This window comes from Myotis daubentonii, chromosome 11 (genome assembly GCF_963259705.1).
Source record: "Myotis daubentonii chromosome 11, mMyoDau2.1, whole genome shotgun sequence".
Lineage (NCBI taxonomy): Eukaryota > Metazoa > Chordata > Mammalia > Chiroptera > Vespertilionidae > Myotis > Myotis daubentonii.
In genome coordinates this window covers 38,640,258-38,665,683 of record NC_081850.1, presented here as the reverse complement: position 1 = coordinate 38,665,683, position 25,426 = coordinate 38,640,258, and the positions used below count along the sequence as shown (strand labels likewise).

At 44.2% G+C, this 25,426-nt stretch overlaps 1 protein-coding gene across 2 annotated transcripts in view; it reads right to left on the bottom strand.

Annotated features, from left to right (window-relative positions):
- MAMDC2 (MAM domain containing 2) overlaps positions 1 to 25,426 on the bottom strand; it is a 131,866-nt gene that overhangs the window by 61,495 nt on the left and 44,945 nt on the right. For both annotated transcript variants that reach the window (XR_009447616.1, XM_059656873.1), the window contains exon 3: positions 686 to 957. Coding sequence is in view for 1 of the 2 variants with exons in the window: in XM_059656873.1 (XP_059512856.1) it covers positions 686 to 957 (272 nt within the window). In the remaining variant the exon portion in view is untranslated. The remainder of the gene's footprint in view (positions 1 to 685; positions 958 to 25,426) is intronic.

Below are 25,426 nucleotides of genomic sequence, written 5' to 3'. Positions count from 1 at the left end.
AAGGGATAGGACATTGAAAAGGGGATTAGAAATGGAGGGCATTTTCATGAAGCCTCCTTTGCATCCTCCATGACATATTCTCACTAAATAGAACACTTTATGGCCAAGTGAATCAAGATCCCATCCCCCTTCCCTACTTCAATGCACATCCAATTTAATCTTACATTTTCTACTGTCCTTTTCCAAGTTGTTCTGATGGAACAACTTCCATTTTTAAAAAGGAATCAGAGCATGTCCTTTAAGTAGTTTTCCTCTTTCAAAGTATTTTCAGTTTTCCTTTTATGATGGTTAATGCTTTGTTTAAAATTTATAGCAAACAAAGCATTAGGAAAAAAACGTAAACATATACCACACTCCACTTAGTAGAATGAAACTAAATGATAAGAAATGAGAATGTGCTCTTAAAGCCCATTAGAAGATAAATTTCCATTGAAGAACTTGGTTTAAGCTCCATTTAGATTTGTGCTGAAGTCCCATTTAAACAGAAAAGAACACTAGAAAGCTCCTTTAAGGAATAAACAAAATATTAATTTCCATTTCTACCATTCTTCTCTGATGCATCTTCTACAAAACATCACATACTAACACAGAAGAAAACTAAGTTCAATGGCGGCAGTTTCAGAAGACCTCAGAATAGCACGAAGCCACCGAGAAGCCCTGCACCTGCCTCCTCAATTCCACGTACCTTGAATTTCTTGGAAGTGTTTTGCAAATCCAGGCTGGCGATGAGCCAGCTGTCCGAAGGTTCATTAGCTGACCAAAGCAATCGATCAAAGCTTTCATCTTCGAATCTCACGTAGAGGTTCAGCTGGCTGGGAGCTGATGGAGACCCTGAAGACGTGGCTATCTGGTAGACCAATCGGAGGCAGCTCCATTCCTCAGCCTGTAAGTCAGAACTCAGCAGCAGGGCTTTATCCCCCTGCTTGGCAAAGGAGGTGTCCACATAAATGTAATGGCCTGGAAGAGAAAGGAACATAGGGAAGAGATCAAGCTTCTGTTGCCAACTCAGGAAAAGACACAACTGTAGACCAGTCTATCTGAGGACAGATACAGCCAACAGGTGCAATTCATTAGCCCCTTTAATGTTGCCTGGTCAATAGATCTCTGTCTTCTTGTGCAAATTAGGAGGTCCAGCAACACTGTGCCCACTTACACATGGCACACGACAGCAACAGGCTGGAGCTGAGTGGTGCTGCCTCTTCAGAGCGTGGCACATAGGCTCCATTTTGTCATAATTCCTACTCCTCCCTATTACCTCCTGACATTTAAGCCAAGTGTCTATTTCCTGTAATCACCGTATACCAGGCTCACTTTGCACACTTCATTTATTTTCCTGGCCCCCATATGCATATGAGTTTGAGAACCCAGGCAAAGGGGCTTCAGAATCAGGAGGAACAGCATGAATAAGGAGAATACCCAAGACCATTTTATTTTTTTTAATATATTTTATTGATCTTTCACAGAGAGGAAGGGAGAGAGATAGAAAGTTAGAAACATCGATGAGAGAGAAACATCGATCAGCTGCCTCCTGCACATCTCCCACTGGGGATGTGCCCGCAACCCAGGTACATGCCCTTGACCGGAATCGAACCTGGGACCTTTCAGTCCGCAGGCCAACGCTCTATCCACTGAGCCAAACCGGTTTCGGAACCCAAGACCATTTTAAACTCAGCCTTCTTCTTCCATAGCTTCCTCTCATTCCTAATGATTCAACTGCATTTAACGTGCATCATTTTAGTAGATTGAATTGACTTGGTTCCCTCAGATGTTGGGGCCTGGGCAGAAAAAGTTCATTGTAACCAATTTTTCATTAGAAATAAGTCTCTCCTTAAGAGTCTCTAGGCTCTTCCATTACCCAATGTCATCGTTATGATAACCAAATGAGAAGCGCATGCAAAACACGTAAGACAGGGCAAGGAAAGCAGTGTGTACTCTGGGACTAGCAATCATTATTTCCTTCTCCTGCATCCCTTCTACCCCTTCCTCACTCTCTCCTTTTTCCTTTTTCCCTGTCCCCTCTTCTCTCTGTCTTCTCCTTTCCTTTTCCTCTTCCTGTTCCTCCCCCTTCACCTTTCCCTTTCCTCTCTCCATCTCACTTCCCTCCTCCTCCTATATTCCAATGTTGACAAGTGGTGCTCTACTGCCCACACCAGGATATTGAGCAGCACTTCCATGGGGGGAAAAAAAGGATTGGAACCAAGAACCCTAACTGGAAACTTCCAAATCCAACTCTGGTCATCAGCTTCCTATAGCAGTGATCTGATCTGCCTGTGGGTCTCAGAAACCCACTGCCTTTCTGGCCTGCAGACTCCCAAGCTTGCTCAGAGGTTCCACATTCGGTGGCCAACATCTAAACTGCTGTCATGTGACCATCCACTCCACCCCTTGGGATTCACAACACTGAACTCTTATTACAAAGGCCCTGAAATGTCTCATTGCTTCGCTTGATGTTTGTCCTACAATGCTTGTTGCCCCAGATGCCAATTCCAGCCAGGATCCTTGTTTCTGCGGCAAGTACCGACAGGCCAGCAGCCCCTCAGCTAATGACCATACTCACAGTTGAGGCACTGTGAGGGCATTGTCTTCAGGGAGCCTCACTTGCCTCTGAAGGGTTTCAAGATCAAGGCCTACCTCCAGCTGGCAGTCATCTTAACATAACCACCACCCACTGGGTGCAAACAGCAACTACTTCTAGATGCCAACCCAGGCACCCTCTGTGGAGAAATTTGGCCTTTGCCCTATTCGTCACCAACACCATTACCTCCTATATACAGTGAACAGTCACTAGGAACCAGGTACAGTTCTATGTCTTCACACGCGTTTACTAGCTACGGGGTGTTGATGCCAATCCTTTTTTGAATAATACTGCTTCATTTTAACATGAGGGAATGTAGACGTGCCATTCTCCTTTCCCACTCCTCTACTACATCTGAGCAGTCTGGTGGTGGGGTGGGGTGGGGCTGAGGATTAGGGGAGATCCTTGGAGCACCTCAAACCTTTACTGAGTAAATATGGAGTTGGCACACGGGGTATAGGAGAGGTCCTTGGAGGTTCACATCACATGCCAACTTTGCTGCTAACCGAGGCCCACATCCCCAACTTCTCTTGTTCTCTTACTCCCTTCTGCCTTTTCCCATTCTAGAAGGGAACTCACAGCAGCGGCTTTCAAACTAGAGCCCAGAGTCACTGGACAAACACAGATTGCTGGGCACACTGCTAGAGGGCAGGTTTGTGGTGAGGCTGCATTTCTAACAGACCGCATTTCTGAGAAGGTGATGCATATGCTGCTGGTCTGGGACCACAATTAGAGAACCACTGTTCTACCACATGCGACAGAGAAACAGGACTCATAGGTGTATGTCTAAGAGTGGAATTGTTAGCACATACGATAACTCTGTATTTACATTTTTGAGGAGCTGCCAAACTGTTTTCTAGACACCTCTTATCTGTCAAAGAAAGAGCAGGGCCAAACCGGTTTGGCTCAGTGGATAGAGCGTCGGCCTGCGGACTGAAAGGTCCCAGGTTCGATTCCAGTCAAGGGCACGTGCCTCTGTTGCGGGCACATCCCCAATGGGGGGTGTGCAGGAGGTGGCTGGTCGATGTTTCTCTCTCATCTATGTTTCTAACTTTCTATCCCTCTCCCTTCCTCTCTGTAAAAAATCAATAAAATAAATTTAAAAAAAAAAAAAAAGAAAGAGCAGGCTTCTATTGCAAGTAAAGGAAGGAGGAGACAGTTCTACTGGGAGGCAACGCTCAAGTTAATGTGTGCAGGCTTACAGAGTCCACATTCTGGTGACTATCGTGAGTTTTCAGTGAATGTCATAAAAAAATCTCTCTTGACATTCTCTCTTACTATATCAGATTTTATTATAAGGATATGCTAATGCTCTCATGTTAAGAACCTTTGAGAGCGAACACTGTATAAAACGTGTTATTTAAAATACCTGGATATTATACAGTAAGAAAGTTAGTGCTATTTATTGAGTGCTCTTGACATCTCAGCTATAAATGTTGACTATTTCCAAATTTTGGGACTTTGCACGTAAATTACAGGTCTCAAATTCATTTTTAGGCCATGCTGTGTGAATGTGCCTACTGGCTGCATTATGATCCATCCAAAGAGTTATCTACCCAACTGATTTTGCATCTACCGGCAGTATAACACTTTTTCCTTGATAAAATGACTAGCCCAAGTGGTGTGCAGCTCTATTGCTACTGCCAAGCTAAAGACAGATTTTATTAATCACTACATTTCCTTCTCTGCTCAGTCTGGACACAGCCGCAGGATCTCTCTAACACAACTAATCAATCTGAGTTGGCAGTTGAGTTGAAACTCTTTGTCACCCTTGCTTGTAGCTTCAGTGTCAGAGTATATCTTGTGGTCATATTAGAGCTGAATTGAACCAGAAGGAACATGGTATGTTTTAAAGAAGTTTTAGAAAATGAAGAATGAGAGATATTGATACCAGGATGGTGCCTTACCTTAGACTGTCACTAATAAAATTGCTATTCTAGAACAAATCAATAACATTTTGGGGGAGTTATTTCAATTAGAGAAATAAAGTATCACATGTTCTCATGCATATGTGGAATCTAAGGATCAAAATAAACTGATGAGCAAAATAGATCCAGAGACATAGAAGCATGGAACAGACTGACAAATTTCAGAGGGGGGGGGGGGGGGAGGAGTAGGAGAGGGGGGGAGAGAGTGATTAACCAAAGAACTTATATGCATATATATAACCCATGCACACAGACAATAATGTAGTGAAGGTGAAAGGGGGATGGAGCAGGGGTGAGGTGGAGGAGACCAATGGGGGTAAAAAAAAAAGGTCATTTGTAATACTTTCAACAATAAAGATAAAAATTTTTTTAAAAGAATCATTTTACCACTGAGTGAGTTAATGAGGTTTTCTTGGTATGTGGAATATTTCATTTATTCCATTCTAATGAGAATGATATCTGGAAGTTAATCTTGGATATAATTTACATATAATAAAATTCACCCTTTTAGTACAACTCAGGTTTCTAGCACAGTCACAAAGTTGTGCAACTATTACCATTATCTATTTCTAGAATCTTTCATCATCCCAAAAGGAAATCCACATCCATTATTACTCATTCCTTATTTTTCCTTCCCTCTAGCCTGTGGAAACCACGAATGTACTTTCTACCTATATGGATTTATCTATTCTGAAAATTTCATATGAATGGAATCATATAAAACTAGAGGCCCGGTCGGTGCACAGATTCGTGCACCAGTAGGGTCCCTCAGAGTGGCCTGCGAGGATCAGCCGAAACTGGCAGTCCAACTGCCACTCCTGCCTGCTGCTCCCACTCATTCTGGCCCCACTACACCTGATGTGGGCTTGTGCCCAGTCAGTCCCAATTGGGAGAGGCTCACACTGCCGCAGCAGCAGCAGTGGTGCTCATCAGCTGTGAGCTCGGCATCTGGCGCCCATCAGTGAGCTGAGCGGAGCTCCAGCTGTGGGAGTGCACTGACCACCAGGAGGCAGCTCCTGAATTGAGCGTCTGCCCCCTGGTGGTCAGGGCGCATCATAGCGACTGGTCAACCAGTCATTCGGTCGTTAGACTTTTATATATATACTAGAGGCCCGGTGCACAAAAATTTGTGCACTCGGGGGGAAGGAGGTGTCCCTCAGCCTGGCCTGTGCCCTCTCGCAGTCTGGGACCCCTCGGGAGATAACGCCTTGCTGGCTTAGGCCTGCTCCCGGGTGGCAGAGAGCAGGCCCAATCCCTAGGTGCAGCCCCTGGTTGGGCTCAGAGCAGGGCTGATTGGGAGGTTGCGATGCCACCCTCAGTCACGCTCAGGGTAGGGCCGATTGGGGGGTTGGGGCACCGCTCCCTGTCACACTCAAGGCAGGGTCGATGGGGAGGTTGCAGCGCCACCCCCTGTCACGCACAGAGCAGGGCCAATCCGGGGGTTGGGGCGCTGCCACCTGTCACGCACAGAGCAGGGCCCATCAGGGGGGTTGGGGCTCCTTACCCTGTCACACACAGAGCAGGGCCCATCAGGGGGGTTGGGGAGCTCCCCCCTGTCACGCACAGAGCAGGGTCGATCAGGGGGTTGGGGAGCTCCCCCCTGTCATGCACAGAGCAGGGCCCTTCAGGGGGTTGAGGAGCTCCCCCCTGTCACTCACAGAGTAGGGCCGATAGGGGAGTTGGGGCACCGCCCCGTCACACACAGAGCAGGGCGATCAGGGGGTTTGGGCGCTGCCCCCTGTTGCGCTGATCCCAGTGCCGGGAGGCCTCTCGACTCTGCTGATCCCGGTGCTGGGAGGCCTCGCGGCTCCGCTGATCCCGGTGCTGGGAGGCATATTACCCTTTTACTACATAGGATAGAGGCCTGGTGCATAGGTGGGGCTGGCTGGTTTGCCCTGAAGGGTGTCCTGGATCAGGGTGGGGGTCCCCACTGGGGTGCCTGGCCAGTCTGGGTGAGGGGCTGAGGGCTGAAGCTCCCAACTGCTCCTTTTTTCTTTTTTTTTCTTTTTTATTCTGGGCCAGCTTTAGCTCTGGCTCCAGCTCTGAGGCCTCTGCTGCTGAAAGCAGGTATCTGGTTTGTTTGGGTTCTATAATCGAAACAATGTATAACTCCAACTCTGAGATCCCGGCTCGCTGAAAGCAGGTTTCTGGGGTTTTGTTTAGCTTCTATATTTGTTACAATGTTTCAAAGGCTCAGAGGCCGGCAAGGCAGGCGGGGAACGTTGGTTTCCTCCGTCACTGAAGCAAGCAAGCCTCATGTTAGTTTCAAGCTGCCTGGCTGCCGGCCGCCATCTTGGCTGGCAGTTAATTTGCATATCTCGCTGATTAGCCAATGGGAAGGGTAGCGGTTGTATGCTAATTACCATGTTTCTCTTTTATTAGATAGGATATAGATGTACCCTTTTGTGAATGGCTTCTTTCACTTAGCACAATGCTTCCAAGGTTCATCCTGTTGTAGCATGTATCAGAATTTAATTCTTTTTTTTTTTTTGAGGCTAAATAATATTCCATTTTATGGATATGCCAGATTTTATTTTTATTTATCCAGTCATCAGTTGATGGACATTTGGGTTGTTTTCACTTTTTGGCTATTATGAATAATTCCACTATAACCATTTGTGTAAAAGTTTTTATGCAGACATAAGTTTTCATTCTCTTAGGTATATATCTAAGAGTGGAATTGTTTGATCATACGGTAACTCTATATTTACATTTTTGAGGAGCTGCTAAACGGTTTTCTAAAGTGGCAATACACTTACATGTCCACTAGTCCATATGTATGAGAGTTCCTATAGCTCTACACATTTAGTAACACTTGTTATTGTCCATCTTTTTTTAATTAGAGCCATCCTAGTAGATGTGAAATGGTATCTAATTGTGCTTTTGATTGCATTTCTTTAATGACTAATGATGTGTGACATTGTTTCATGTGCTTATTGGCCATTTGTCATGTTTTTTGAAGAAATGTCTAAGTCTATTGCCCATTTTAAAATTGGGTTATTTCTCTTTTTGAGTTATAAAAAAATTCTACATATTCTTAACAGATACACGATCTGCAATTATTTTTTTTCCCATTCTGTTGGTTGCCTTGTCACTTTCTTGATGGTGTATCCTCTAAATTACAAAAGTTTTTAATTTTGATGAAGTCCAATTGTCTATTGGTATAATAGCTAAGAAACCATTATCTAACTTAAGGTCATGACGGTTTATACCTATGTTTTCTTCTAAGAGTTTTATAGTTTTAGCTCTTACATTTAGGTCTTTGATCTATTTTGAGTTAATTTTTGTCCATTAAATTTCTTGGTACCCTTGATTAAAATCAATTGAGGATAGATATAAGAGTTTATTTTTGAACTCTCAATTCTATTTTGTAGTTCCAGGTCTGTCTTTACATCAGTATCACACATCTTGCTTACCATGGCTTTCTGGTAAGTTTTTAAAATGGAAAATGTGAGCTCTCCCACATCATTGTCTTTTTCAAGACTGTTTACATTATCTGGGTCCTTTTAATTTCCATATGAATTTAAAGATCAGGATGGGAACAGGGTAAGTTAAAATAACACAAAACTCACTGTTCTTAATGTATTTAGTCTTTTTTCTTGAGTAAATGCTCCGAAATGTTATGAGTCTTTGGTTAATTTCAAGTTCTTAAAAAGCTGATTTTTGACAACTGTTGGCAGTATTTTCATTGCTTTTATGGGGATAGGATTTTCTGAAGTGTTTAATCCACCATTCCTACTGACACCACTCACTTTCCACATATTTTTAAACTGATAAGAACAGCAAACAATGGTTCAGAGATGGTAAAGCAGACACAAACAAATAAGAAAGTCAAAGAATAGCAGAAATCACACATGGAATGGGTTGTTCTCTATGACACATCAGCCCAAGGGTCTGGGGAGATTTACTAGGCACAGTGTTGGAGACATGATGACAGGGGGAGGACAGAATCTGCTGCCTTGGCAATTTGAACTGATTTAAGAGACATTTATTGGAAAAGATAAAATCTAAAGGGTTCAGAAAAGAGCCATAAACTTCCAAACAGATATTTTTTTAAGTAAGTCGGCAATCAAAACCAATAATTAAACCACCCTGCCAAAAAGGTCAGGCTCCAGGTGCCTCAGGGTCTGAACACGTCTGCTAGTCACATGCAGGCATCAGAAGACAGGAACAGACAAGGCTTTCCTGTTTTAATGAAGGCAGCCATAAAGAAGTGAGTTTTGAGGTCACACTTAATTGCTGGACACATGTGCACAGCTAGAGCTCAATGTATCAATGGCTTTCAGTAGCCAAGGCACAGTGTGACAGGGCTAAATCCCAGGCCATCACTGTGGCCGTGTGGTCAGGGCGTGAGTCGTGGGGGACTTCTTGGCATCCCTGCAATTCTATTTGCTAATGAATGTACTGTCCTTCAGGTGTGTTGATTGTGTGGGTTCACTGTGTCGGGCAGTGGACCCCATTCAGGATTTGCAAAATATAATCATGCAAGTCTTGCTGGAATGGCTCGATTGTTTGAGTGACATCCTATGCACCAAGAGTCAGTGGTTAGATTCCCAGTCAGGGCACATGCCCAGGTTACAGGCTCCATCACCAGTAGGGGGGCTGCAAGAGGCAGCTGATTGATGTTTCTCTCTCTCATTGATGTCTCTTTCTCTCTCTCTCTCACTCTCTCTCTCAACAAAAACATATTTAAAAAACTTCATCATGCATAGGCTCACTGTATGATCAATTTCCTTAGCTGCAAAATAGGAATAATAAAGCAATGGTGTCCTGTTATATATTCAATCAGTATTTAGGAAGTCACTCAATGTAAAAAACAAACCAACTGAAAACAATCTGACCACTGCAATATATATATATATATATATATATATATATATATATATATATATATACACACACGAAAAAATTTTCATATAAGTAGCCACTAAATGAAATCTATTTTATATATTTCAACACAAAAAAGAAAATTGGCTGTGTTGTACATAGGAATGGTATACAATAGGTAGAAAATTCTGTGTACTGTACACTGCAAGCATGTCAAACTTGCAGCCCACTGGCCATGAGTTTGACATGCTTGCTGTACAGTGTGTAATTAGGGGCTTTCAATGGTAATTTTGATGGTTTCCTTTTGTGCTGGCTTTAGAAGGTAAAGCTCAAGTGAGATATGACTTCATATACATGGGATTATTGTGAGAACCCAATAAAATGAAGATACATCTATAATAATCAACACTAATAAAAGAGAAAAATGGTAATTGGCGTACGAGCTACCCTTTTCATTGGCTAATCAGGGCTATATGCAAATTAACTGCCAACTGAGATGGCAGTTAACTGCCAACAAGATGGCAGTTAATTTGCATATGTAGGCACAATGCAGGGAGGCGAAAGGGAAAGCAGGAAGAAGCCCCCTGCCACTGACAGTGATCAGAAACCCAGCGGGGAGCTAAGAGCTGGGGGCAGGGCAAAGGCAGCCCTGGGGCCGCCTTTGCCCTGCCCCCCAGCCATGATTGGAGAATCAGGTGCCTTTTCCGCCCTGGCCAGTGATAGCAGGAAGTAGGGGTGGAGCCAGCGATGGGAGCTGGGCACGGTCGAAGCTGGCAGTCCCGGGAGCTAGGGGTCCCTTGCCTGGGCCTAAAGCGAAGCCCACGATCGCAGGGCCACTGCAGCTGTGGGTCCCCGCTGCCCGGGCCGGACGCCTCAGCCAGAGGCGTCCTGCAGGGGCAGGGGCGGAGCCCGTGTGATCGCGGCGCCCCCCGCTGCCACTGCAGGTCCCCCCTGCCCAGGCCTGACACCTCTGCCTGAGGCCTCAGGCCTGGTCAAGGGGCCGATCCGGTGATTGGTGATCGGAGGGTGATGAGGGTCAACTCCTCGGGCCGAGGCATCAGGCCTGGGCGGGGGGCGGAGCCGGGGATTGGGGGAATATGATGGTCCCCTTGCCCAGGCCTGAAGCCTGGGTCAGAGGCGTCAGGCTTGGGCAGGAGGTGGAGCAAGCGATCAGAGGGAGATGGGGGTCCCCTGCCCAGGCATGATTCCTGGGCCAGAGGCCTCAGGCCTGGGCGGGGGCCAGAGCCAGTGATCGGGGGGAGATGGGGGTCCCCTGTCCAAGACTGACACCTCTGGTGGAGGTGCCAGGCCTGGGCAAGGGGCCAATCAGGTGATCGGAGGGTGATGGGGGTCTACGCCTCTGGCCGAGGCATCAGGCCTGGGCAAGGGGCAGAGCCAGCAATCGGAGAGGTCTGGGGGTCCCCTGCCAAGGCCTGATGCCTGGGCCAGAGGCATCAGGCCTGGGCTGGGGGCAGAACCAGTGATGGGGGGAAATGAGGGTCCCCTGCCCAGGCCTGACGCCTCTGTCAGAGGCGTCAGGCCTGGGCAAGGGGCCGATCCTGCGATTGGAGGGTGATGGGGGTCAACGCCTGAGGGCTCCCAGTATGTGAGAGGGGGCAGGCTGGGCTGAGGGACACTCCCCCCCACACACACACACACACCCAGTGCACGAATTTCGTGCACCGGGCCCCTAGTCTATAATAATAAAAGGGTAATATGCTAATCAGAGAGCTGAACGACCTTCCAGAGCTGAGAGGGCAGAGGCAGCCACTGCAGCTGCCGTGGCGGTGAGGTCTGAGCCTCAACATAAATGCTTTGTTACTGTAATGTTAATCGTTTCTCCTCATTAGACGGAGGAGTTGTCCCAGAGACAGTAAGGAACTTACTTTGCCTTCCTTTTTCTTCAACAGGGTTCAGAGCTGTGATTTGCTCAGGTAGCAGATCAGCAGCACATTTTCAATGCTGATGTGAGATCAGTCGTCATTCATTTCACCTTAACTGACCCCGTGGTGTTGAAATCTACACCTTTAAACTCCTTAAGGCTGGGCTCCTCCTGGCTGCCCCTCTTCAGTGGTTCACTTCCTCACAGCTAAGCCCCTGGCTCTCACCCAGGATTAATCATCATCTAAAGTGGAATTCAGCATTTTTATCCTTGGTGTGATTCCAGCTGAAACCTCATAACCCAGGTCTAATAGCGATGCCGATGTCTCTCTATTTTGTTTAGCTTTTAGTGCCTCGCATGTCTAAGACAATGACACTGCTTTGGGGGGGGGGGGTGCAGGTCAGCTTCCTTCCCAGGGTGAAGTTCATCCCCTGAACTCAGGTGAGGGTCTTCTCACCAGATTTCCTGAATGCCTCCTGCCTGCCTCTCGGGATTGGGCCCTGCCCGTGGAAGCAGTGCAGTAGAATGGTTAAAAGTACGTGCATTATGTCAGCAAGATGTTGGCTTTAATCCCAGTCACACCATTTACATTTACAAATCTTGTCACTTTGGGCAAGTTACTTATACTACCTGAGACTCAGGTTCTTTTTTTTTTTTTTAATATATTTTATTGATTTTTTACAGAGAGGAAGGGAGAGGGATAGAGAGTTAGAAACATCAATGAGAGAGAAACATCGAACAGCTGCCTCCTGCACATTCCCTACTGGGGATGTGCCCACAACCAAGGTACATGCCCTTGACCAGAATCGAACCTGGGACCCTTCAGTCCACAGACTGACGCTCTATCCACTGAGCCAAACCGGTTAGGACAAGACTCAGGTTCTTCATTGGTAAGATGGGGATGCTAAATACTCATGCTGCAGAGTTTTAAAAAAGATCGAATAAGAACATGTAAGGAGAGCACTTTGCACAATGCCCAAGGGCACAGGGTAAGCTCTTAATAAATGTTGGCTCTTATCCAAGTGTTCGAATATAATTCAGTAAAAAGAAATCTTTATGGCCGAAGCTGGTTTGGCTTAGTGGATAGAGCGTCGGCCTGCAGACTGAAGGGTCCTGGGTTCGATCTGGTCAAGGGCACATGACCAGGTTGCGGGCTTGGTCCCCAGTGGGGGCTGTGCAGGAGGCAGCCGATCAGTGCTTCTCTCTCATCATTGATGTTTCCATCCCTCTCCCCCTCTCCCTTCCTCTCTGAAATCAATAAAAATATATTAAAAACAAAACAAAAATGTTGGCTCTTATTTTTCCATCTATCCCATCAACATGCTCTCCCTGATGGTTAGCCCATCTCATCATCTCATTCATACTGGATCTCCTACTAGCTGCTACTTGTACTTGTTGCCCTTTGCCCTGACCTTCTGACACCAACTTCTGCTCCCTGAATAAGAGATCCATTCTCCTTGTGTACCCCTTTACTGCTATTGGCACATCTTTCTCTAAGTCCCAGTGCCTTCTAGGCTGTTCCATCCCATTGTCCAACTGTGTTCTCAGCTATGACAGTCATATCTGTGATCAATCATATGATTAAATCAGCCTGCACAATAATGCATGCAAAGCATCTAGCAAATGTTCATAAAGTTTTTTTTTCCTTTTTTTTTTTTTCCGAAAAACCAGAGATGTCTCCATGGAGCTGCATCCTCAATTATGTATAAGCCATCAGCTTATGTTTTGAAGAAATCGTGCTTTTTTTGCACATCAAAGACTTTCCAAAAATTAAAATGTCAAATTTCTAAATATGTGTAGAAATGCAATGGGCATAAATATTCTCAAAAACAGTTGATTGAGTTATTAGAGAATAAATGATGTAGCATTCCTGATGTGCCAAAAATGGTATTAAACATTTGGGACTGATAAGACCTGATTTTATTTTCTCAATCAGTAAGATTCACAATTGTTTATAAATGTGCTGATTACCTCTGGCAGAAGAATATTCTGTTCTGAAATTTATGTGACATGCATAAAGTATTCTCAACTTCTGTTTGAAGTTTCCAACTTCACTATTATCCTCTGAGTTTATTAATAAATCTCTATATGAATATAATTTTAATCATATGAAAATAAACAAAGACTTTAAGAATTGATCTAAAATCATCTGTTAAGAAGCAAAGATTCAAAGGGAATGAACATTCATTGTGCTGCAGGCACTGGATTTTTGACATGTGTTCTCCCCTCTTAAAACTGACAAATGATCCTATCAGGAGGGAATTATCATGTTACCAGGGAAGAAACAGAGACTCGTGAAGGTTAATTCAGCAATCCAAGGTCACAGCTAGTTAACCAAGGTGTGGTTCCAAGTCCATGCATTTCCCCTGTGCCATGCTACTTCCAAATATTTCCTTGTATGTCTCTTAATTTATGGTTTCATAATTGTATTTATCTTCCTATAGCAGGAAAGCAAAGTTTTCTTTCTCCTTATCCTGGGAAGCTGACGGGATACAAGTTCCTATATGAAAGCTCATTCATGAAGGCTGTTCTACAGGTATCTTTCCTGTTGATAACACAGTAACCAGATTAATTTTTCTACCAAATTGCTCAAATCTGAAAGGTTTTTAAACATATCAAGTTTTCTGACATTAGGGTATGTCTTATAACTGATCTAGAGCAGTACAAGTATCTCTAACCTCCAAAAAGATGTTAATAAATTGTTCGAATCAGTCAATATAGAATAACATGTTTGTACCTGTACTTTGGTTAGTGACAGTGGACAGAGCGCCAACCCCCAGAGTATCCCAGGGCTCAGAGTATCCCAGGCATTGTCCCTGTAGATACTTCTGGAGAGGGGGGCATTGTGGAGTTGAAGGGCTATGGAGCCACTCAGCATGAGGGCAACAGTGGCAGCACAGACATCCACGAGTATCAGCCTCATGTGCAAGGCACAGCCCAGAGTTCCAGCCCAGGGTCTTCATAAATATTTCCTCATGTGCCCTGAGCAGAAGGCACTATGAGTGATCCATATCTATGCTGGATTTGGACCTCTAGCTGACAAACAGGATGCTTCGTGCTATTCAACATAAACACGCCCACCAGCCTCCCAGTCTCCCTGATGGATTAGAACGGGGTCTTCAAGCCACATCTCTTTTCAATAAATGTTTTTGATAAAAATGGCTTGTTTTCTTCCTTTTCCTTGCATATGAAGTCCTCAGTAACAAGTTCAGGAAGTTTCTCATTCCCATACAATCAAATTGCACGAAAGTCTTGACTTATGGGTAACTTGCCTGGGTAAGGAGATGATGAGATTTAAGAGATAAGCTTAAATCTAAATCTCCCAGAAATCAATGTAGTGAGGATGGTTAATTTGCAGTGCTTTATAGTCAAGGCCCACTTCTGAAATATGTGATGGCAAAATGATTTCTAATGGAGAAGTGCCAGCACTTATAGTCCTGCCTTTGTCCCAAGTGATAAGAAAGCCCTCCCAGAGTGAAACGTTCCCTAGTTTAGCAAAGAGGCTCTAGTTTGGAGGAGAATTTCAAAGGCAGCTTTGCTTAAGGAAAAAGGAAAGCCTGTCTTGAAAGAGCAGCATAAAAGGGCCACGTGGGAGCTTCAGTGCCAACCCAGCACACAGGTGGGAACTGACTGTTCGGTTGTCCTTGTATCCATTTCTAGGTAAGACATGCTCCTCTCACCAGTGGAGCCAGAGCTTTGCCTGTGACCGGAGAACTTCCATAGAAACATGTCGGGGCTGGAAGGGACCATGATGTTCAATGGCGCCATCCATTCCCCCACGTGCCCTCCACTGCTCCAGTTTAGAACGCCATCTTTTGTCAGGATTACTGTAGTAGTCTCACAATAGGTCTTCCCGCCTCAGTCTTGCCCCACTCTAATCAGGTCTCCACACTGCACTCAGAGTGCTAGTTCTACCAAGCCAAACTGATCCTACTACTTCCCGGCCTAAAACACTTGAGGTCCCCACTGAGGGGATCTCCACTGTCCTCCAAATAGAAGGCTCTGGTGTTCTGGGCCTCATTTGTAACCACCACACCCTTTTCACAGTCTAATCAGCAGCCACAGAATTTTAGTTCCTCTGGCACCACACCCTCTCTTGCGTCCAGGCCTTCTCATATGCCACTTCTCTGATCTAGGATACTCTGTCATCTCCTTTTCTTCCTATATTCCACCATGACCTCCTGCCTCCATTCCTAGCTCCTCCATGCCTGCACTTCATTAAGGTCTTAGCTTAACAGAGCTACTAAGTACAGTTGTGCAGTGCGAAACCTAGACAGCTGTACACGGTGGTCCTGCTAAGATGCTGCTTTTTCCAGGCAGCATTCGTGAAGTGTTTCTCACTAGGTTTTAAGCATATAAGGGCACGGACCACATCCACCCGCCACTTGGTGGGGTACTCTACATTTTATGAGACGGGTCGCGGCCGAGAAGCTCCCGGGGACAGGGTACTCTACATTTTAAAATAAATGAGTAGACTCTTTCCTGATGATAGATTTACCTTCTGCTGGCTATAAAGGATACATGAAAATTCTTTTCCTATAAAGAGTTCTCATTAGTTTTAAATTTCATACAATTACTCAATATACTCTTAATTTAGGAAATATATTTAATGAGAGCTGTAACTCCGCTGGTAACTCACACCACGCTTAGTATTTTCACATATTCTCCCACTGTTAACATGGAAACACAAATCCCTATTATGTCAGGATATACAAGGGACTGTTAAAGTGCACAATTCTTTGCCTTTCTGGAATGCAGAGTTTGTGGGAAGCATTCAGCAAATGTTTCAGTGTGTGGCATTTCTAGATTAAAGAGAGCTATAGTTTCATCAGCCTCAAATTTTGAGGAGCTCCAAAGTGCAGAGATCAGCAATACATCGAGAAGTGATGAGGTCAGCATTGCTGAGAGGTCTCGAATGCCCCCTAGGTTCCCCCTGACAACAGGGAAATTATTCACATTGCATGCCTAACCCTGCAGAAGTAGTCTTTGGAGATTTAAAAAGCCTTAAGCCTGGCAAAAGGCAAACAAAGCCAGGAAGCAACCTCCAGTGTAAATAATCTGCCAACATTTGGATCCAGCGCCACAGATGTTTGTTCCATCCTTTCCATAGGAACTAGGAAGGGTGTAGCTCCAAACCCTGCTGGCCCCAGTGGTGGTTTTGGAAGAGAAGTTTACCTTAGCAACTCCCAACAGAACACCAGGGATGAACCCACCATGAGAGGTCATGGGATATTTGGAAAGGGAGCTTCCCCTTATGTGTGTTTCGTGCTGTTGAGTCTCTGACTCCTGGTGGCTCTATGAATGAGTGATGTCCACAATGTCCTATCTTCAGCAGCCCCCAGCTCCTGCAGACTCCTGACTATGGCCTCTTGTATGGAGTCCATCCATCTCATACTTGGCCTTCCTCTTTTCCTGCCCCTTTCACCTCCCATAGTATTTAACAAAGGAGTATGAAAATAAAAGAAAAGGCTGTATTACCTGGCAGTATTAGTTTTTTTTTAATCAAAGTTCAGTTCTCAGAACACATTTTCACTACATGACTTGCCAGGTGGGGAAGATCTTCCTTGGAAACTAGAAAGTCCCTCTATCTATATTTATAAAAGGCTAATATGCTAAGTGTCCGACTGTCCGGGTAATGACATCACGTAGCAATGCCCGGCTTCCTCTCCCTGGCGACTAGCCTCCTTGCAGTTTCTTCAGCCCAGGAACATGACTTGCTTTATAGCCAGGTGGAAACATTTCACACCATAACCAAATGTCTTTGAAGCATTTTCCTGTCTCATTTGATCCTCACAGAAGTCCTGGAGTAGGTAGGTAGGAGACTCAGTGGAATCCTATTTTCTTTCATTAGCCAGAAAACGGAGATTTAGAAAGCTTAGAAACTTGACCCAACTGAAAAGAAGTAAGAAATGGTGGACCTTGAAAATGACTTCAGGTTTTCTCACTGCACAGAATATAGTCAAACAGTGCTGCAGTTAAATATTTTACCCTTTGTTCTCCCTGCATGATCTACAATAATAATCTGCTTCGTGTTGATATTTACTGCTGTGTTGCTGACAATTACCTGAAAGAGAAGTTGGGGTGCTTCACTGGGCTGGAAAAAGTTTAGCTACATCAGAAAGCAGGTCTAATTAAGCAAGCTTATTCTATATCTATAAATGGCTAAGTTGACTCACGCATGTGCAATACATATAAAGCTCTCGCTGGCACCAATAGCATGCTTGCGTTTCCATCTGTCATTGTCGATTATGAATTTGGTTGACACTTCTATTATAGAGAAAGGCCGAATAGCAATATTAAAATACTAGAAGCCCCGTGAACGAAATTCATGCACTGGTAGGGTCCCTAGCGGCTGGGTATTCCCTTCCTTCCCCTAGCTTGCACTGCCCCCTGGTTGCCCTCCCAGACAACTCCCAGTCGAGGGGATAATTTGCATATTACATTTTTATTATAATAGGATTTCTTTAATGAATTTCCTTTCAATGTGCATGAATTCGTGCACCAGGTCACTAGGTTAAGATAAAAGAAATGTTGAGGGCATAACATCAGGGTATCATGGGTGATTGAATTCACAGTTCAGGCTTCGTGGATGTACCTAGGACAGTGGTTGCCAACTGGTGGTCTGTGATGTCCAAAAGGTTGGCGACTGCTGACCTAGAAGGAACAAAGTAGTCTTCTTCCATGGAATAGGTGCTCATTTACAAGGACATTTTCTTATTTTGACTTACAAGAGACTAACTCTTTAAAGTACCAGTTTCGCTAGTACCACTGCTGAGAGCACAGCTGAAGATTCTTGCTCATGCATTATGCAAGGCAATTTTGTCAGACAAAAAAGAGTGATCCACACTTCAGCTTCATTCAGGCCAAAATAAAATAAGAGTGCCTGTGAAAATTTCACCATAGTACAGGTACATAAATTTAAATATATGCTTTTATATGTAAATGGATATACATATTTACTTTTATTTGTACTTTCTCACTTCAAATTCTGCATTTTATGCTCATTATAAAGTATAAAAGCAAGTAGGGGCAAGAATACTCAACTTCTAAAGAAAATACTGCCATTGAGGTACACATTTCATTTTGTTGCCTTAGAGAAGATATAACTTACAATGATGCAAGCATAATAATTAGAAGTTTACTTTTGTTTATTTATTCTTAAAAATATTTTTATTGATTTTTTTTAGAGAGAGGAAGGGAGAGGAATAGAGAGATAGAAACATCAATGAGAGAGAAACATTGATTGGCTGCCTCCTGTATGTCCCCTACTAGGAATCAAGCCTAAAACCCAGGCATGTACCCTGACCTGGAATCAAACCGGTAACCTCTTGGTTTATGGGTTGATGCTCAAACGCTGAGCCACACTGGCCAGGCTGGAAGATGAGTTTAAATGAAAACAAACTTCATAATATCTGTAAAATGAGGGATCTGATCTAGATTCATGGCTTAAAACATTTTGTTTTTCAAACATAATTGAACACAGAAGTTCATCTATTAACAGAGCAAAAAAGAGTGTCTGTGACTGCCAAGTTCTCTAAATAGTTTTATTCAGTCATTTGTTATCCAGGGCAATTTTGCCTACAAAGTCTGTTCTCTCCCAATCAACCTCCTTTACAGGGTCCCCTGAGGCTTGTCCTGTGGACCCAGGGATGGTTTGGAAGCCCCTGACTTAGATGGCTTTGGGGCTCTCCAGTGTGGCAGTCTGTTATGCAAGCCAGAGCCACTCCCTGTCCTGCAAACTCCAAGCTGGACTCCTGCTGCTTCCATGCCTGTTGTACCTAACGAGCTGGGTGCCTGGTCTAGTATATGCACTCACTCTCTGCATGTCTGTGTAAGTAACCACATCACACTGGCTGAGAAGTCCTCATTTTCCAAGTAGTCTTCACTGAGTTCAAGAAACAACATTCTCTACACTCCGGATCCAGAAGTTCTCAACCTTAGGTGTCCCCAAGAATCACCGAAGGAGGCACTCACTGGTCTTCAGTACAGCCTAGGCATCAGTCCACATCCTGGGAAACCCCTTCATCCTGGGCACATTGGATTGGTGGGCCACCCTTCTAACAACAGAGCTTTTAGAATCTCCCTACATGGTTTCAAAGTCAAGGCAGGCTTGAGAAACACTCCTATCTGTTTACTCTGCTTTGGCTCTATAACCTCAGCCAGGACTCAGGGATGGCGGGGTCGGTGTCCATTTACTCACTCCTTTATCTCCAGTGCCTGGGTACATACTAGGTGTCCAATAAATACAGGCTAATGGAGCAGCATTCCCTGCCATTCACTGACCTAAGGTAAAGACGGCTTAAAATAAAGGCAAAAAATTTAAGTCCAAGTACAATAAACACTGACAATGAAGTCCCTGTTAATATATTTTAGAAATCCTCCTTAAATATGAAAACGAATGGATGACGATGTGCCTAGGGATTATAAGAAATCACAGCAAAGTTGGTAGAAAATAAGACAGTGGATTTCAGTAAATTGTTTGCTACAGAGACTAGGGTTTTGATCACAAAAACATGGAGAGCAATTGTGTTCATTCCTCGAAGTTTTAGAGCTCCCGCGATTCACAAAGCAGCGGGGCGTACTGAAGCCTCATGGCAACCCACCAGGAAGCTGGAGAGTTACTGTCCTTCATTTCACAGGTTGGGAAAGCCAGGCTCCCAGCGTACATGCTGCCTGCTGAGCAGCTGGGGTCTGGATCCCACTCGATTGCCAGATTAAGCAATGAAAAATACTCAAGTATGTCCTAAATATTGCATGGGATATATTTATACTAAATATGCTGTTTCTCTGACATGCAAACTGACTGGGCTTCCTGTATTTTACCTGATAACCATAGGCTCCAGGCCAATTCTTTTTCTGTGAAAAGAAACTAATAAATTTGAGGGTCACGATGGATGCTTCTAGATTAAATGGGCTAAGGTTGTGGCTCCCCCCGCCCTTTTTTCACCTTCCCTTTTAAACCCTCTGTGATTACACCTCCCTTAAGGTTCAGCACATACTGGTCTTATTCCAACACAGCAAAGGGCCAAACAGGGAGAGAAGTGGCAAAGAAGGACACGAGTGATGTCTCTCAGGCCCTAGGGCCACACTCTCCATGTGGACTCAATGCTTCTTTATTTATTCTTATTATTTTTGAATAGATGATACAGAATGGAAGATATACGACAGGGAATGTAAGTAGCTCTCTCACCTGGGTTTCTGAGAAATTCTTCCAGAGATACTTTATTCATGTATTAACTCAGACAAACATATATCTAGACATAGCCTTTCATTAACATACAATATACTATTATGTATCATGAGTTTTTTCACTTAATATATCTTGGAAATTGTTAGATTATCTATCTATCTATCTATCTATCTATCTATCTATCTATCTATCTATCTGAAGCTACCTCATATTTTTAAGCTGTTGCATAGCTTCCCATTGTATAGATATATATAATTTAACAAGGGGCCCAGTGCATGAATTCATGCACCTTGAATGGAACTGTGGGTCGCAAGGCTGCAGTGGGCACAGGGAGGATCTTGGCCCATCCTCCATGCCCCTGCCCAGCCCCTCCCGCCATAGCCCCGGGTCCCCTGTCTGCCGCCAGCCCCACCATCGCTGCTGCCCCTCGACACGCTAATGATGCCGGCCCTGCTTGCACCAGCTGATGGTGCAGGGCGATTGGGGCTGGCACCATCAGCAGGTGCGAGCAGCGGCTGCTGCCTGGATCCCCCCTCAGGAGCGGGGGCGGTGGAGAAGCCCTGAAGGGCGATCAGGGCCAGCAGCCACCACTGGCACCCGCTGACAGTGACGAGCGATCAGGACTAGCGCCAGGTGCCGGTAGCGGATGCAAGCGGTGGCTCTGGTGCCACCAGCAGGTGCGAGCTGGGTCAGTGCCGGCAGCAGGTGCGCGTGCCAGGTGGGACTGTGGCGTGTGGGAGCAAAGAATTTTCAGTAACCACCAAAGGCTCACCCCGATGACCACTGGCGCCCTGCCTTGGTCTGGTGCCCCTGCTCACCTGCTCCACTATCCTGCCACAGCCAACACCCGCCATATTCTGCACTCTGCTGCCTACTGCCAACACCCACCATGTTCCGCACGTGCCCCCTGATGGTCAGCGCACATCATAGCGACTGGTTGTTAGGTTGTTCAGCTGTTCAGTCTATTTGCATATTAGCCTTTTATTATATAGGATTAATCAGTGCCCTAGTGATGTACATTCCCATTTCCTCTGATTTTTAGCTATTAAGGCAATGTCACCATAAATCTCCTCATACCTATCACTAAGTACACATTTCTGAGTAGAGCTATGGGAGAAAGGGAATTGCATACTTTAGTTAAATATTGCTAAATTTTCCTTTTTGAAGTTGTACCAGCTAATGCTTCCAGCAGCAAAATATGGGAGTCTTTTTTCCATCCTCATCAATCCAGTGCATGTTACTGAACTTTTTGATATTTGTCCATCTGATAAAACTGTGGTATGCCACTGTAGTTATAATTTGCAATTCTTTTATTATGAGTAAAGCTGAACATGATTCTATATGTTTAAAAGGCAGTGGTATTTCCTATGTGTATTGTTCTTGGCCCATCTTTCTTTTCGATTGTTAGTTTTTCACTATTGATTTATAGAAATTATTTATGTATTAAGGACATTAAGCCACTATCTGTCACATGTGCTGTTACCGCAGTTCATCATTTGTCCTTTGATTTATGTTTTTAAATGCAAAACCTAATGAGTTTTCAAAACATTTATATCCATGTGAACATAAGGTACATTGAGGTCAGGGAAAGGATCATTTTTAGCAGCACACATGATTACCACTGTTAACTGTAATAGCTACCATTTTCAGAAGGGCCAACTATGGGTCAAGCCGTGTGAGGATCCCTTAAGTGCTTATCTCTTTAAGTCATCACAGCAGTCCTATGAGGAAAGTATAATTGAGTCATTGCACAAATGGTTGCTGAGATTTATTTTGGACCTAGAGGTGGACTGACATAAAATACAACAATGTGGAGTTTATCTTCGGTGTCTTCCCAAGTTTTCAGCCAACCTTCTTTCCTCCCCGTGGCACTTCACTGTTCTCTCTTCTCGTCCCTCTTCCCCAGGTCCCCGCCCTCCTCCCCACATGTCCTGTGAACACTCTGAAGAAGAGCCTGCTTATAATTCCGAGGTTTCCTGCCAGCTCTCAGCTATTCCCTACGAAGGTATAAACCATATAGTAGTCCCAAACTTCTAGAGCACAGAGAAAACATTCAAGATGTAAGAAATTCAAACATATACAAAATTGGAGCTGTGACGATGAATTGATAGGAAATAGGGCAGGGGGCATTTGCAGAGCTGGACAATTTAGGAAGCTCCATATTCTCTCTGCTCTTGTGTCCAGCCTTGCTTTGGGTGTGGAGAGCATCACTTGAAGCAATGTAAATTTTAGAGGAAAACTGGCCAGGATGTGGCATTGGAAGGTATAATAAGTTCCTGCCCTGGTTTTACTTCTCTGTTAGCCATGAGTCTTGGGCAGACAGTGTGGCTGATAGAAAGAAGGGGGTTTTAGCATCAGGTAGTACTTACTTTGAATAACATTTCAACCAACCAGTGCATGATTTCAGGAGTTATTTAATTCCTCCAGACCTTAGTTCTTCAGGAGAAAGTGGGGCCAATAATATGTTCCTCACAGGGATGGGAAGTATCTAATACAGTGCCTGGTATAATCCAGGTTCTCAATAAAGCATGGCTTCAGATTTCATGTCTGTCAAGTCATCAGTATACTATGCTATCGAAGAATTTTTATATTGAGGTCATGTATATCAGAGTTTTCTCAAATTCTATAATTCATGCTTCCACTTTTGGGGTTGTACCACATCCATGTACCAATGGTACTAATATGATCTAATGTATTCCTTTAGCTGTACTCATCTTTGAAAAATATAATATTTATTTTATCTAGTTCCTTAGCAATATTATCCATAAAATGTGGGAATTGTTGTGCTGGTTAATCTAGTACATTTAAAAAATATACATAAAAATTATGTCAATTATATCCAAAGTAAAACTGGGGAAAATATACACATAATTATTAAAATAAAAATGTCGACCATATGCCACCTAAAATAATCCCATGAACCACCATGGTATACATACTACACTTTGGGAAACACCAATTTATGTGAAAGTTAGTTGTTATTATATTTTCAACATTTCATTTTCAAGGCTTGGACACTGAGGGCCAGAGAAGGTGAAAAATTTGATCAAAGTCAACCAGGCAATTTACTGCAGAACTGAGACAAAAGCCCATTTCTGGATTGCCATTTCCATGAGCCAGTCTCCAAAGAGGCCTCTAGTTGAAGCCTAAAGTAGAACACTGCTGCAAAACTAGAGGATTAACACCGTGCTATCTTAAACCAATCGTGTCCTTCGGCCACTGCTGTTATTTTTTCTTCACCTAGGAAACCTAAAAGGCAGCCTTCCCCTCCCATAACACGCCTGAGAGCTCACACCTGAGCTGACCTGGTTATCATCCTTGCTTCGTATATAAAAGTATAGCACCCCAGGGGGAAATGGAATAAAGGAGGACAGAGCAAGTTGAGGTTTTCTTTTCTTTCTTTTTTTAATCCTCACCCGAGGATATTTTTCAATTTATTTTTAGAGACAGTGGAAGAGAGAGGAAAAGACAGAGAGAAACATCGATGTGAGAGAAGCACATCGATTGGTTGCCTCCTGCATGAGCCCCAAACAGGGCCTGGGCCAGGGAGGAGCCTGCAACTTGGGACTCTTCGGTCTGCAGGCCGACGCTCTATCCACTGAGCCAAACTGGCTAGGGCCAATTTGGGGTTTTCAACACTATGTACTATTTAAAGACTTCTTTGTAGTTATCTGACCTTAGTTAATCTACTCCCAACCAAACACTCGCAAATGTATCAAGTTCTCTAATGTAGCTGATCTGGACATTTCTACAAATTACCCCTAAAATATAGGATATGTTTAAATTCAATGCTTTTTAAGTAAATAAATAAATAAATCCCTATGTGCTCCCTAACTGAGCAATAATAAAATGAAAGCGTCCCTAATAGAGAGAAGTCTGGGGGCCTCCAGAAGAGTGTAGGCAGCTCTGTGGTGAGCCCTCTCTCGTTGGTTTCTAAGTAATAGCCTCAAAGTCCAGCTAGGAGTTGAGAATGCTGCCACAGATGCCCCTTGTCCCCTTCCCAGGAACCATTCCCTCACAATTCTGGTTAACAATACCCTGGTTTTCCCTTGTGTAAATCACCCTTCCTTATTTTCAAACCAAATGGTTTGAGTGGGACTGAGCTCAACCCCGTCTTCCAGGGGCAGCCACATGACCCAGACTTGACCAATTCAATCATTCAAACCCTTTGGTCACAGTGACTGGTTCAGGTATGAGCACATGGTCTAACACAGGCATATAGGCTCAATTATGACAATTTTATGAGAGCTATTGGGGAAAAGAAGCTTTCTTTTCATAGCAATGATCAGCTACGTGAATGTTGGATACCTCCACCTGCTGGAATCCATGAGAAGGCCCCTGAAAATGAAGCCAACACAACAGAAGCCAGAACCAAGAGCTATGAAGAGAGGGAGATTGAACTGCATGGCATGTTTTAGGCACCTCGTTGCACCTGAAGCCAGGTATCCTGAACTTTTCATTTACATTAGGTGATAACGTCCTTTAGTTTAAGCCAGTTTGAATTAGAGTATATTTTACCTGGGGACAAAAAACAAAGCCTTATCAATATAGAAGTCATAGTGAGTGCCGAGTGTGTTGGTTGCAATCACAAGGAAACAGGGAAAAAGAAAGAGAGAAGGCTGATGCTGTGAACTGGACAGTAGAAGGTGGTCAGAAGACCAGTGTCTTGCCTCAACTTTGTCCCTACTTATCTGTACAGCCTTGAACAGTGAGTTAACCTCTCGAAGCCTCAGTTTCCCCATCTGTAAAGTAAAGAAATTAAACAAACAGAGCTCTGTGGAGCCCGGAAGGCCTCAGGCAATGGGAGGGTAATGGGTACCCAGGTTCCCAGACTTTCATTCTGTGGGACTTGCTTTTCTTTTATCTATATCATCTGCCATTACTCTTTACAAGGTTTTGGAAGAATGGGTTCTGCTGCTAAAATGGATTAGCTGAACACTCCATTTCTGTTTATACTGAAGTCTAAATTAAATCAAGGCTCAGCTGAGGCCAGTAAGAACATGCCTCTATGCTAGGAGATGGTC